Source organism: Morone saxatilis, unplaced genomic scaffold (genome assembly GCF_004916995.1).
Source record: "Morone saxatilis isolate NCDOM2014 unplaced genomic scaffold, NCSU_SB_2.0 Contig10, whole genome shotgun sequence".
NCBI lineage: Eukaryota > Metazoa > Chordata > Actinopteri > Moronidae > Morone > Morone saxatilis.
This window is the reverse complement of record NW_023339652.1, coordinates 7,647,780-7,660,658: the sequence shown is the minus strand read 5'-3', so window position 1 is coordinate 7,660,658 and position 12,879 is coordinate 7,647,780. Positions and strand designations below refer to the sequence as shown.

General features: G+C 39.9%; 3 protein-coding genes across 4 annotated transcripts in view; 2 read left to right on the top strand and 1 right to left on the bottom strand.

Moving 5' to 3' along the window:
* LOC118338409 (sodium- and chloride-dependent betaine transporter-like) overlaps positions 1–2,290 on the bottom strand; it is a gene marked incomplete at its 3' end in the record, with an annotated part of 14,477 nt that extends 12,187 nt beyond the window's left edge. Inside the window, 5 exon segments of the mRNA XM_035675717.1 lie at positions 308–425; positions 600–740; positions 1,119–1,253; positions 1,628–1,828; positions 2,129–2,290. Coding sequence (XP_035531610.1) covers positions 308–425; positions 600–740; positions 1,119–1,253; positions 1,628–1,817 — 584 coding nt within the window. The 5' untranslated portion in view covers positions 1,818–1,828; positions 2,129–2,290.
* A 726-nt stretch (positions 2,291–3,016) lies between these two features.
* Positions 3,017–7,593, top strand: LOC118339831 (protein mono-ADP-ribosyltransferase PARP11-like). 2 transcript variants are annotated; one of them, XM_035677603.1, is made up of 8 exons: positions 3,017–3,179; positions 3,471–3,595; positions 4,282–4,402; positions 4,558–4,633; positions 4,982–5,054; positions 5,758–5,885; positions 6,266–6,417; positions 6,519–7,593. In XM_035677603.1, the coding sequence occupies exons 1-8, from the start codon at positions 3,122–3,124 to the stop codon at positions 6,833–6,835; spliced, it is 1,050 nt and encodes a 349-aa protein (XP_035533496.1). In that variant the 5' UTR covers positions 3,017–3,121; the 3' UTR covers positions 6,836–7,593. The 2 variants fall into 2 exon arrangements, with proteins under 2 accessions (XP_035533496.1, XP_035533506.1); XM_035677613.1 differs by lacking the exon at positions 3,017–3,179 and adding an exon at positions 3,190–3,327.
* A 572-nt stretch (positions 7,594–8,165) lies between these two features.
* Positions 8,166–10,078, top strand: LOC118339844 (protein mono-ADP-ribosyltransferase PARP11). Its single transcript, XM_035677622.1, has 7 exons — positions 8,166–8,432; positions 8,546–8,660; positions 8,748–8,817; positions 8,969–9,032; positions 9,243–9,376; positions 9,458–9,609; positions 9,730–10,078. The coding sequence occupies exons 1-7, from the start codon at positions 8,337–8,339 to the stop codon at positions 10,026–10,028; spliced, it is 930 nt and encodes a 309-aa protein (XP_035533515.1). The 5' UTR covers positions 8,166–8,336; the 3' UTR covers positions 10,029–10,078.
* The last annotated feature ends 2,801 nt before the right edge of the window (positions 10,079–12,879 follow it).

Below are 12,879 nucleotides of genomic sequence, written 5' to 3'. Positions count from 1 at the left end.
ACTATTAAACTAAGGTCTGATAAGTCCTGTTTATTCAGTGTACGTTTCACCTCCAAACTGTCCCAAGGCAGCAATTAATAATGTTTTTATTACAGTAACAGATGTAAGAACCTCCTGCTCTGAACACATAAAAGCATGGGTGTGTCCCAAAGCTGCTGCAGCTATGGAAGCCAAGATTCATCTCTTATTTCTTATCATTTCTTTTTATGTATTACATTAATATGATGACTTCCCGCTGTGCATTCAGTAGGTGTCACACAGTTAGAAGTTGTGATAGTTAGGATGGTAAAGCTTGATTGCAACTTACAGAAAAGTGAGGTTCTCAGAGTAGTCAGATGTGGTGTAGTTGTTTAGGAATGACCAGTTGGAGTCAAGTTTAAACAAATGGGGGTTGGCAAATATGGATAGGGTACTGTGACATGACTCTAAGAGGTTGAGGAAAGAGAAAAGAAGGTGAGTCGGATGTTGTAAACTTTAAAATGTTACAATGCGTGGGAGAATTCCTGTTGAAGCCTATAAGAAAGCAACAGACACACTGTTAATCAAATACAAACGTGTTTAAACAAGTCAGCACTGATTTGTCACAAAACAGTTCTCACCAGTGTTCCACCAGTTGTCACATGTGGACCAAGGCAGTGGGCTTTGGAACGAGTTACACAGGTAAAAGATAGCCCAGGCCAACACCACGATGTAGTAGATATTCAGATAGACCACAATCACTTGGGATGCTATCCCCAACCCTGCAGGACACATTTTTCACACAGTTAGTGAAAGTTTACAGCACTGGCCACAATCAATGAAATGTTCCCTTCCACATAGCATTTATTTTAATGTATACCCTGCCCTTGTTTTAGAGCTGTGTGAATTTAAGTATTGGAGAAAACAAGCTTGAAAGAGGATGAACTATTGTTGCAAAAGACAGAAAACATCTCTACAAGACAATATAAAAGAATAAATGTGGTCTTTTTGTTTCATTAGATATGGTTAGAAACATTAAAAATGTATTTCTTTAGTACCAGCATGCAAACAAAGGACATTGAACATTTTCCTGCTCGTCAGCTGACTCTTCCTCCGGTCTTGTGTAATTCAACGAAAGTCTGTCTGAGCTTTGTTTTTACCCTCAAACATGGGGCATATCTTCCTCCAGGCGGTCACCCCGCCTTCACTGGTATACTGGCCCAACGCCGTCTCCAGGAAGAACACAGGGATACCACAGAAGAAGAGGAACACAAAGTAAGGGATGAAAAAGACACCTGCAAATATAGACACCCATAAAGAAGAGTCACATGTTTGTGGCGTAAAGCAAGAGAGCTCCACAAATGTTGGCATGCCACACACTGACAGATAAACACATATTAAGCCACAAAACCTCCACATATTAAAGGTGGATTATGAAACTTCCTCAGTGGGAGGAGTTGTAATGAATGACATTTTAATGGCATTATCCATTCGACTTGTCTGGACAAGCTAAAACAGTACACTATGAAATGTTTATTATGGTTATAACAATGGAAGCCCTTCCTGTGCACATATTTTCAAACTATCTGCAGTGTTTTTACTCAGCCTCCGCTGATTTCAATATGAAATCCAACAAAAATCCACCATACATCCAAACCCGATCCCTCACCTCCTCCATTCTTGTAGCACAGATATGGAAAACGCCATACATTTCCCAGGCCAATGATTTCTCCAGCCATGGAGAATAAGAACTCAGATTTGCTGGCCCATTTCCCCCTCTGCTGAACCCTTTCCCCAGGAATCCCGTTATCTGGCTTGGGGTCTCCACCAGGGGCCCCTCTGGCTGTTTCTTGAATCATGGTCTCTCAGTCTGTTGTATGCACACATAATAAAGATATATATATATATATTTTTTTACATTTACACGTTGATAGTTCTCACATTTATTCTAATAGATGCAGTATATTATGGTCTCCTCATCTGGTTAAATAAATGCAAAATGAAAGAGGCTCTGACAAAAACAGACGCCCAAATGCTATTAACTGCAAATTGCATCAAATAAATGATCTACTAACTTGTGCTGAGGACTGGAAAATCAAAAAAACAAACGCAATGATGCAATTAAATATGTTTGGCGTCTTAAAAAAGGATTTTAATGCATTAAACTCACCCGTGAGCTTGCAGTGGACTCCGACAATAAAATCCCTTGACTGACTGAGCGAGGTTCGAAGAAAACCTTTGGGGGTGTGTCCTAAACATTGACCCAAAGGATACCACACACACACACAAACACACACACAGGTTGTCCTTTAGAACATCAGAATCAGAAATACTTTATTAATTATTATTATAAAGTAATATAAAAACAATATGAAAAAAAAAAAGTTAGAAAAAGTAAGACGACGACTGGAGCAGCTGTAACGGGACAGCGTGTACTCTCGGCGCCTGCGCACTAACATACAGAGATTTGCGGAAGAAATGTGCAGACTTTTTCAAGCAAAACCTACAACACCACAATGCTGTCAATGCATTCCAGAAACAAACGATGCAAGTTCAATGCTGCACCATTTAGTCAGTCAGTTGTATTATTATATAGGATTATTATTACAGATGTGCGCGCTGATGCATTGGGGTTTTAAGCGCGTGATTGATGTTTTCATGTAAAATGATCATTTGCATTTTTTATTTACTATAATTTATACTTTCTGAAGGGTAAAGTGCGAGAGTCAAGTACAGGATATTCTCTTTGTAAAAAAAAAAAAAAGTGGATTGCAAATACAACCTAAATCGCAAGATGAGACATGTTGAACTACCATGGTCCTTCTATTACCCAGGTTCCTACCCACATACTACTCTACCCTCTATACCCTCATAACAATCCATGCTATAGATCCATACTATGGGCGCAATCCAACCTAATTAAACCCCTCTTCGGGCGTGGTGCAGATGGTTCACCTCACAGGTCAAACCCGGGGCAACAGCGCTGCACAAAGGCTGGAGGCGTTACATCACATCACACTGACTGACGCATTGACGTTTCGTGCGTGACGAACCAGGAAATAAAAGTAAACAACGCACAGGAAGACGAGAATGTTATGTAGCGTTATTAGTCATCCACTCTCCCTCCGAGCCCGTGACTCCGGCGGGGATTTATTCCTAATGAATGAAGGATTTATATCCCGATAAGGACAGGGAGCCAGTTAGAGACAGGCTGAGAACCGGTAAGACACCCGCAGAGTTGAGGAGAGTCGGGTGCGGCAGCCGCTAATGATAGCTAGCTGGATGTGGCTGTTTCCTGTATTGTTTGAATTTGTTTACAAGATGAAATACCCTCACGACCGGGGCTTAAACATGTCTCCTTGACGTTAGGTTCGTCACACGAATTAAACACCACCTTGCCCTCCCTCCTCCTCCTCAACCCCCCCCTCGACCCCGCTGTACTTCCACGTTATTCCGGCTGCTGTTCGCCTAAGTGTGTGTGTGTGTTTCTCTCCGCTCTCTTTTGATTTCAGATTTAGCCATGTTAGCCATCAGGTCGTCCGAGGAGGAGTCCACTGAGATGGAGGAGATGGACACCTCAGAGCCCAACTGGTGCTGGTTCTACTTGGCTGAGTGTGGAGTGTGGCACATGTTCGAGGTGGCTCACTTTTACACATCACAGTACACTTTCACCAACAGTCCCAGATACTGTACCCCCCCCTCTATCGCCCCTCCCCCGGTGATACCTGGGTCTCTTTATTGTGTGAGCCGTAAGTGTGATGTTAGTCAGAGAGCAGGCACAGAGTAGCTCTTCCTCTTTGGTTGAGCTCCACTAGTCAATAAAATGATTTGGTTGCTATCACTTTTGCATATGAGTGAAACATGAGTGGAGCCGCAGCGATTAGTCGATTAATCAGTCGGCTGATAATCAATTCCTCATTTAAGTTATTTGTCAGGTCCGAATGCTACACAGATGTGAGAGTTTGCTTACTTTTTCTCTTCTTGCTTTGTTGTAAATGTGAGTTAAGTTTTGCATCAACATATTTGATGACGCCACCGTGTGCTCTAGGATGTTGTGATTGACCAAGCAGTTAATTGAGAAACAACATGTTAGTCCAACCCTAATGTGACATCAAATTATGTTTGATGTTCTGTGTGACCAACGGACCAAAACAATGTAAGATAAGACAAAGAAAAGCAACAAAAGACGCTGGAACTAACAAATGTTTGCCTTTTCTTAAATTAATGAATTATCTAAATAGATGCAACTTAATTGTATGTGTAGCGAACTGATTGACTAATTGTTTCAGCTCGCCATTAGACTAACTCATCTCTTCCTGTCAGATTGATCCCAGTGCAGCCTGCTCTGTGACGAGTGCTCAGATTGAGCAGTGCTACAACAGAAACCAGCGAGGTGTTATGGAATTCTACACAGCGAAGTACACCTACAGACTGGACTTCTCAGGTAAGGGGATATTAAAGGTATATTAAAGGTACTTCAGGCAAAGAATGAAAGGAAAGTAGTCAAGGATTATGGTAAATATAATTAATCCCGTGGTAGAAATTATGAAATTGAGTATGAGTTCCTATGGCTCTGATCTTTCTTAAATTCCTCACCAGTCATGCGGCAGATAAATGTCACGACGGGGAAGCAGCGGCCAATCAAACGCTCCCTCCACTCTGCAACGGGCTTCAGGTAAGATCTGGTGACATCCATAGAACTTTTTTCTTACTTTAGGTTTCAGTTCATCCCTTTATCCTACAAAGACAATATGCTAGAGGGAGCGGGATGAAGTTGTGAGTGAGGACACCGTGATGTCACTGAAAGGTCAGGGTTCAAGCCTCTGCCAGCATCAGGAATCCTTGACGATAAGCCTAAATTCCTGCCGGCCCCACATGGAGCTGTCCTGCCGCTGACCCTGAGCTTTGTTATCTCCAAAAAGAGCAAGAGAACTCTGCACCAGGCACAGATATCTTAGATAAGGGTTGTTTTTTTTAATGACATTGTCTTATACTGCTCTCTTTCTTCTGCTTGTTCCGTCAGGTTTATTTGTGATAATCTTGCCTTGCCTGTTCCGTGTCATTGGGAGAGAATCAACACAGATGAGCCCTATCAGGTGAAGAAAGTAACCCACAGTTTAAGCATTTTGACCCAGTAGATAACAGATTCTTTTAAAGTTGATATTGAAAAGAAGCTGTAAATGTTCCCGCATGTCACATAGTTCCTGCAGATATTCGAGAAGCATATTTATAGACATTCACCCCAAACACGCTGTAGAGATGAGATTTGTTGAGAACTGTCTGAAAGTCAGTGCCATTTTATAGGAGGCAATGTATTTAATGAGTTCAGGTGGATTACTTTAAGTAGAGTGGTCGAATGACAATTCAAATTGAATTTGGTGGGAAGGAAAACAATGAGACACACTCATACACATTCTAGTACACATAGGTTTCCATCAATGCAAATGCAATATATATATATATTATAATATTTTGTATACATAACCAACCCAACCCTGAGTGTATTTAGGAGTAACATAAATACACTTGTGTACTCAGTGAAATGAGAAAATTCATTCTAGTTCTTAAAAGATGTGTTGGCAAGTTCCATGAAAACTAAAAAAAATCAACCCTTATGACAAGACCCAAAACACACGAATAATTTCTACATTATTTCTGCATTAACAAAAAAAACATATTTACACTCTGCAGTGGTTTAGGGGTCTTCCATGATTTAGTTTTACTTTCCAACCAAGCTTTGGCACTGTAACACACCATTGCATGTTCTGTTTTACCCATGTTCGATCATGTATTCTGCAGCTCATCCAGCTCGGAAGAGACACCTATGAGTTTAAAGAAGTCGCCAGACTGTATGAAAGGACTATGGATCACCCAATCAAATCCATCCAGAGGATTCAGAACCTGGACTTATGGGAATTCTTCTGCAGGTAGATAATTGTTTTCTTGTTGTGGGTGGACTGCAAGTTCTGTTTTTTTTTGTGTAAGCAGAAGATTCTGCCCTTGATTTGGCTAATTTTATAATTATTCTTTTAGAGCATGCTGTTAATTTGCAGTGAGAAATGCAATGGTACTTTTCCCAGCTCCTACTGCAGACAGAGCTGTTAAAGTAAATGAATTGAGAGCATTCTCTTACCTTTACTGAAACACTGATTTTGCTGCAACATCTGAAGGTACACGCATTCAGTTTTTTCCATGAAAGTCAGTCATACTGTAGGTTTGAGCACATGCCTGTAGCCCTTTGTATCTGGGACAATACACTTTGATTACTACTCTGTGTTGTGTTGTCATTCCTTGGTTCTCCCCTAAGGAAGAAAACACAGTTGCGAAAAGTCAAGCGCACATTGGATATTGAGGAACGAATGCTGTTTCACGGCACAGGACACAGCAACATACAAGCTATATGTACATTTAACTTTGACTGGCGGCTGACAGGAAGCCATGGCGATGTCTATGGCAAAGGTAGATCTTTCAGTGTTGTGATGCAGCATCATGAAAGAATTCACTGCACATTTTTTGGGGGGGCCGGACTTTAACATTTCATTCAATTTTCCTTCCTGCAGGGAGCTACTTTGCCCGGGATGCCAAATACTCCAGTAAATTCTGTCACACCACAGGGAAGCACAACACCACCCTGCAGAGACACGGACTCGCCCCACCAATATTTGCTAGCGAGCCTCCCTACAAGACCATGTTCCTGGCCAGAGTGCTCGTTGGAGAGTACACTGTCGGACACCCCATGTACTGCAGACCGCCCTCCAAGGACGCCAGCTTCACCAACTTTTATGACAGCTGTGTGGACGATATGGCCAATCCAAAGATTTATGTCATTTTTGACAGTAATCAGATTTACCCAGAGTATCTGATCGAGTTCTACTGAAGCCTGAAACGGAGATATGTACTTTTTTTTTAATAGAGGCTGGATCTCAAAAATGGAAACATTTTGGATACAGAATCAGATGACGGACGAAATGGAAAACGCTTAAGGGACAATTGCTTTTTCTTTCAGTCAGATCCAGTGCCTAACTGGGGCATGAGATATCTAAAGTGCCTTTGGGGAAATCGGAAAACAAAGAAGACAGTAAAGGCTTTGTGTACACTTTGTATACTGTACAGTATATTCTAAGATGGGCTGTCTCTCTCACGTTAAAAAAAAAAAAAAAGGATGAAAATAATGACTAAAGACCAGTCTTTGTGGTAATTTTGTATTAATTGCAGATTCTGTGCTTGCTTGTTCAATATCTGTGCACAGTTGTTTAAAATAAGAGTGGCACTTGCAGCCTGTAGGTTATATAGGTGATGTCCCGCCATCGGCAACAGCCCTTCCTTCACATCCACAGTGCCACGCATGAGCTTATTTACAAGTCATGTTGTCATGAATCCAAATAACGAAGCCAAAAACCACAACACGTTCCTGCTCACTCATATAGCACCGTGATCCATCAGTCAGTGAACATCCACATCTGTGTGTACCTAGTACGATGTATTACGTAGGCATGGGTTTTGGTTTTGTTTTTATTCAAAAAACGCTTCTACCTCTACATTTTTTTTGAACCATGCATCAGTGCACTTTCCCCCCTTTCCATGAAAGGTTTTGTATTTGTGTCACAATGACATAAAGTTGTGATGTCATGTTCACTTGTGGTCCCTGAGCAATATGTTCTTTCCTTGTGCATCTTTTCTGACTCTTGACTTCAGTCTTTAAAAGACTTAACAATGACTGAGGTTGGATTTCGTGGTTCAACCCGAAACCAGAATAGGATCCGTTTCAGCATCACATTTGGCTTAAAAAACCATCCGAGTGCGACGTCACCACTTGCTAACGTCTTTCTTTAGAGGATTACACAGGTCATCTTTGCACCTGTGTAAATTTATCAACAAAAAAGAATGTAGCCAGCACATGTATAGTACTGTAATGGAAAGTAACCACACAATGTAATATTGCTTTGCTGTGTGTGTGTTTGAGCGAGGAGAATAATAAAGCAGTGTACTAAGTTTGCCACAAGGTGGTGCAAAAGTGCAATGGATGCAGCAGTGTGGTGAGTGTAAGTGTGTATGAAACTGTGTGTGTGTCTGTAATTTGCAAATGTTACAGCTAATAAACTTTTAAAAGTAATTGTGTTTAATTATCTCTTTTAGAAGACTAATGAGAAATGTGTGCTGGTGGCATTGTGACATGCCCTCCCGTTAGTGTTTGGTGAGTAAAGCCGGCCTCCCTCAGAGGAGTGGCTGTTGAGTACATTTCATTCAAATGAACCAGGAACAGCAGTGTCAACTTTAATAGCTACCTTAGGGAATCTGAGGGAGGAAGGATAGCTTTAAAACGCATTTATTTAGCTTCTTTTGTGATATAATCTATTTAATTTCAGTCTGTCAGGACAATGTGGATCGAGGAAGAAATGGAAGACATGGACACGTCAGACGTCCTGTGGTCTTGGTATTACCTGGCAGACTGTGGAAGGTGGCACAGGTTTGAGGTAAACTTTTTTTGAACATTTTTATATTTCACAGTCCATTGCCTTACAAAAATGTATATAGAGCAGAATGCCTGGTGTAGCTAACCTGCAGTTGCTTTCTGTCCACTCTGCAGGATGACCCTGATCACCCCCTTAGGAGTGAGGATATTGAACGGTACTACCAAAGAAACTCAAAAGGGGTTTTAAACGCCTCTGCTCTCAGTTGTCGTCGCAAGATTGATTTCTCAGGTTATCCAACTACGTTTTCTTGTTCACATTATATCCTCATTTATCTGTAAAGAACTCGGTTGACGTGACTTGTGTGTTCCTATACAGCAATGATACAGACTGACCTCAACACGGGAAGGCAGAGAAAAATCAAACAGGGGTACAACATTGAGAGAAGGTGAAATAAGGCTTAAAACAGCAATATAACAAATAATGCACGCTCATAACAGTGAGTCGTGGATAAGTCAGTCTTCAGTATTGTTTCTGATTAAATGAAAGTGAAAGTCACTGCAGCACAATGCAAATAAATTAACTCTTTCCTCCCACAGTTGCTCCTGCTTCAGTGCTCACCCTGTGTTCTGGGAACATGTGGATCCCACCTGTCCGTATCAGGTAACAATGACGAAGTGTACTGGAAAACTATTCAGTAACAGGCAAATAGTGAGTTTTATTTGCAATGTGAGTGGTTTTGAGATATTGAGGCTTAAAGTTCATAATAACAGGCATCCTTAATTCTTGATACAAACTCATTAGAACAAGTAAGGGATATTTACTTGTAACTTAATACTGTGTAAAAATGTGTGTTCCTAATATATTTCACAGTTAATCCCTCTGAGGGAGCTCACCCCTGAGTATCAGACTGTGGCAGATTATGTGAAGAAGGATGGGCTGTTGGACAAAACCATCGTATCAATCAGCAGGATACAGAATTTGGACCTATGGGAACTGTATTGCAGGTAGGTAAGTCTTTGAGTTTTCTCCATTCCCTTTATCATTGCCCTGTAATCAGACTGGCCCTTCTCTCTGTTGTGTCAAAGGAAAAAGAAACAGCTGATGAGAATTCAAGGCGTCGGAGACATTCAGGAGAGGAGACTCTTTCATGGGACCGAAATCCAAAATGTTGAAAACATTTGCAAGTATAACTTTGATTTACGGTTAGCTGGACAACACGGCCACATATTTGGTAAAGGTAAGTTAAAGGATACATTAATAACTCTCTGTGTCACTTTGTACAATGTAAATAATTGTAATCTACGTCTGACTGTTCACCAGTTTCCCCAGTTGATCTGAGATTCTTTTTTTTTATTAGGAATATATTTTGCAAAACACGCCTCATATGCGGACAGATACAGCGCAGGCAGCACGGATCCGTTGACCCTGTATGGCGGGGAAACACGGGGCGGTCACGGTGAATACACTAAAACAATATTTTTGGCGCGAGTGATAATTGGAAAATCCAAAATTGGAGAAAAGGAGTTCAAGAAACCTGATCATCAAAGTTCTGAAAACACTCACGACAGCTGTGTGGATGATGTCAAAAGTCCCACTATTTTTGTTATTTTTGATCCAAATCAAATCTATCCAGAGTACTTGGTTCAGTACAAGTGAAGAGAGGATGCTGAGCATGTGCAAGCATCAACATGTCTACCTCAAACTGGGTGAACACTATTCCATCATAACTCTTACTGGTTTTGGTGATGGGTTTTCTTTTCACAACGTTTTTAAAAGAGGAGCTAGGATATTAATAAAAAACTATGTTTACATACATTTAAATGTTTTAAAAAGTAGCTTATTTTATAGTCTTAGTATTTTACTTTTGGAAGGGCTGTTTCTAAAATGCAATCTTTATGTGGACCTGTTTACAATATTTATGACCACATATACAGATTCTCTTTGATAAGTTTTATAAATAAATTTACTGGTAGGACTAAACCAAAGTGTGTGTGTGTTTATTCCATTTCCAACTTTTCATCATCTGTATAAAAGGCCTAAAATGACAGTTACAGGAGAGAAATTGAACTTGGAATCATACTGATCACAAATTGAAAGAAAAGCCTCAATAATTCTTCTAACTTAAAAAACCTATATGTTTTGAACCGGAAACATGACATTATTGTGGCACANNNTGGCATTAGAAATCAATAAATCAAATTATTTTAAGGTTAGTCTAAATTAATGTGTTACATTTTACAGCCTTTGGCGAGAAACTGGGGTGGCAAGGCGATGTTACAGGAAAGCAAAACTTAACTCACTAAAAGAAAGACATGGAGCCAACTGTACTTAAAGAAAAGTGCCAGCAGAGGTCGCCGTTGACACATTTAGCAAGAGGTTGAACTCTTGGCACATGTCAGCACTAGCTGGTCTACATTATGTTCAGTGGTTTCTATTGGCACATTTCTGCCATTATTTCTGAACTAAACTCCTTCAGAGTGAGTCAACAGCTCATCATTATATTTTCAAAAAGCCAGCAGCCCTTCTCCCAGAATCCTCGTGATTAGTTACCCGAGGGTCCTAGTCGGTGGTTGTATTCAGGGGTGGAAATTGCCTGAGTACATTTACTAAAGTGCTCAACATCACTCAGATTTTCAGCTACTTGTGCTTTGTTTGAGTATTTCAATTTAATGCTACTGTGTACTTGTCCATTTTAGAGACAAATGTCGGTTTTTACTACATTTACAGGACAGAGGGACTTACTAGTTACTTTACAGATTAAAATTTTACATTGTTAAAGATAAAACTAATAGTGTCCCTTACAAAAAAGCAGATGTCTATGAGGTGTTGGCAGTTCCAGCAAAGAGATGCTTTCCCTCTTAACTTCAAATTTGTGCTCAAAGAGGTTAGAATATGTCATGAAAATAACTTTGTATTTTCTTCTTTCCTATGCCATTAGTGATTGCACAACCCTGAACTATACATAAAGAAGTTAAAACTAGTTTCAAAACGACCAGCTACAAGAGTAAAATGCTGCTAAATACTAAATACTACACATCATTGCATCAGCATTACCTAACTTATTTAAATAATATATCAGTCAGGGGGTGTTTTTATGTATAATGGGTACTTTTATTTTATTTTATCTTACATAAAGTATAGTTTGCTGTGACATAAGGCATTAACCGAGTGCTTCCACTAGTCCCACATGCTTACCTTGCAGGCGTAGTATCGAACGATGGCAGGAAATCTTTCATCTTGTCATGGGCCAGCCTTACTTCCTTCCCTATTGTGTAGTTTTAGTGGTTTACTTTAACATGTTGGCCCAGGTGTTGCTCCAGCTGTCAGAAGTCATGTCTGCCGGATATGGAACACCCGCACGCACATGTAGCCATTATGTGAGAATAACTTTCATCTTCTTAATGACAAAGGCAGCTACCAGTTAACTGGTAGTAAAGTAAAGAAACAAGTACAGACTGTCCTCGCTGAAGGAAAGGAAGAAAATGTTACTTAATTTGACAGTTCCTGGAGCTACTGACTTTTTGCCCCTTTGATTAGAGGTTATCAAAGTATTTGTTCACTGGGTGTCAAACTTGCGTGACCTGGGATACTCAGAGGTATGATGGGGTCAGGTTTACAAAAATAAGAGCTAAGTTTCGTCTCTCACAGTGGTCAGAGGATATTACATAAATAGACAATTCAAATTAGCTTTATTACTGTGGATTGAGTATGATCAAGGTCCACAATCAGTACCTAATTGATGTATTTTGGCCCAAGAAATTTTGATGTTATTGGTTTTTTTTTGTGTGTGTGTTTTTCTGTTTCAGAAAACATAAAAATCACATTACTGTCCAGTGAAATCCATTCAGCACCATAAGATGATGTAATATTTCATCACATTCGTACATTAGACAGAATATTTGACTGTACACAGGATAATAACACCTATGACATTATCATTTCACATGCATTAAATATTTTATTATTCATTTACCAAGATATTCACGCCCCAATTTGTAAGAATGAGGAAAACAATCACACTTACTTTCCTCTATTATTACTCATTCATTAATGTGGGCTCAATATTGTGTATAGTAAACTATTTGAGATTATTTAGTTGGTTCTGCGGATAAGATGGGCAGATTCAGTGATGAGTCCAGCAGATGGTGTTCCAGAATAAGGTTATTTCTATGCATAACAAATACATTATTGATTCAGCGTTATTACTGTTACATAACAAAATCTGCCCTCGTAGATTTATGCTAACTTCTAGTGCAATCTAGTGTTTAAAATGTTTGAAACTGGGACTTTCAGTTCTTTCAAGTCAATGAGTGAGTCAAGTTCGATATCTTCTTAAATATTTACAGCTTGGTGTGCTCAGAGCCTGGCGTGTGATTAAAACCTCTTTGATGTCTGCTTGATCAGATGATATCAACATGTTGAGTTTATGAAAAGACCAAGTCTAATTAGTGGTTCCTCTCAGAGAGCTGTCTGAGTGTGTTGTGTCATTTAGAGAGGCTGAGCGTGG

What these genes read in the sequence shown, in the direction of transcription:
- LOC118339831 (XM_035677603.1), top strand. Translation starts at nt 3,122, where the DNA reads ATGAAGGATTTATATCCCGATAAGGACAGGGAGCCAGTTAGAGACAGG. An exon ending in TTATGGGAATTCTTCTGCAG is followed by an intron (nt 5,886 to 6,265) that starts GTAGATAATTGT and finishes TTCTCCCCTAAG; the next exon opens with GAAGAAAACACAGTTGCGAA. An exon ending in TGGCGATGTCTATGGCAAAG is followed by an intron (nt 6,418 to 6,518) that starts GTAGATCTTTCA and finishes TCCTTCCTGCAG; the next exon opens with GGAGCTACTTTGCCCGGGAT.
- LOC118339844 (XM_035677622.1), top strand. Translation starts at nt 8,337, where the DNA reads ATGTGGATCGAGGAAGAAATGGAAGACATGGACACGTCAGACGTCCTG. An exon ending in TCGCAAGATTGATTTCTCAG is followed by an intron (nt 8,661 to 8,747) that starts GTTATCCAACTA and finishes GTTCCTATACAG; the next exon opens with CAATGATACAGACTGACCTC. An exon ending in GGGTACAACATTGAGAGAAG is followed by an intron (nt 8,818 to 8,968) that starts GTGAAATAAGGC and finishes TTCCTCCCACAG; the next exon opens with TTGCTCCTGCTTCAGTGCTC.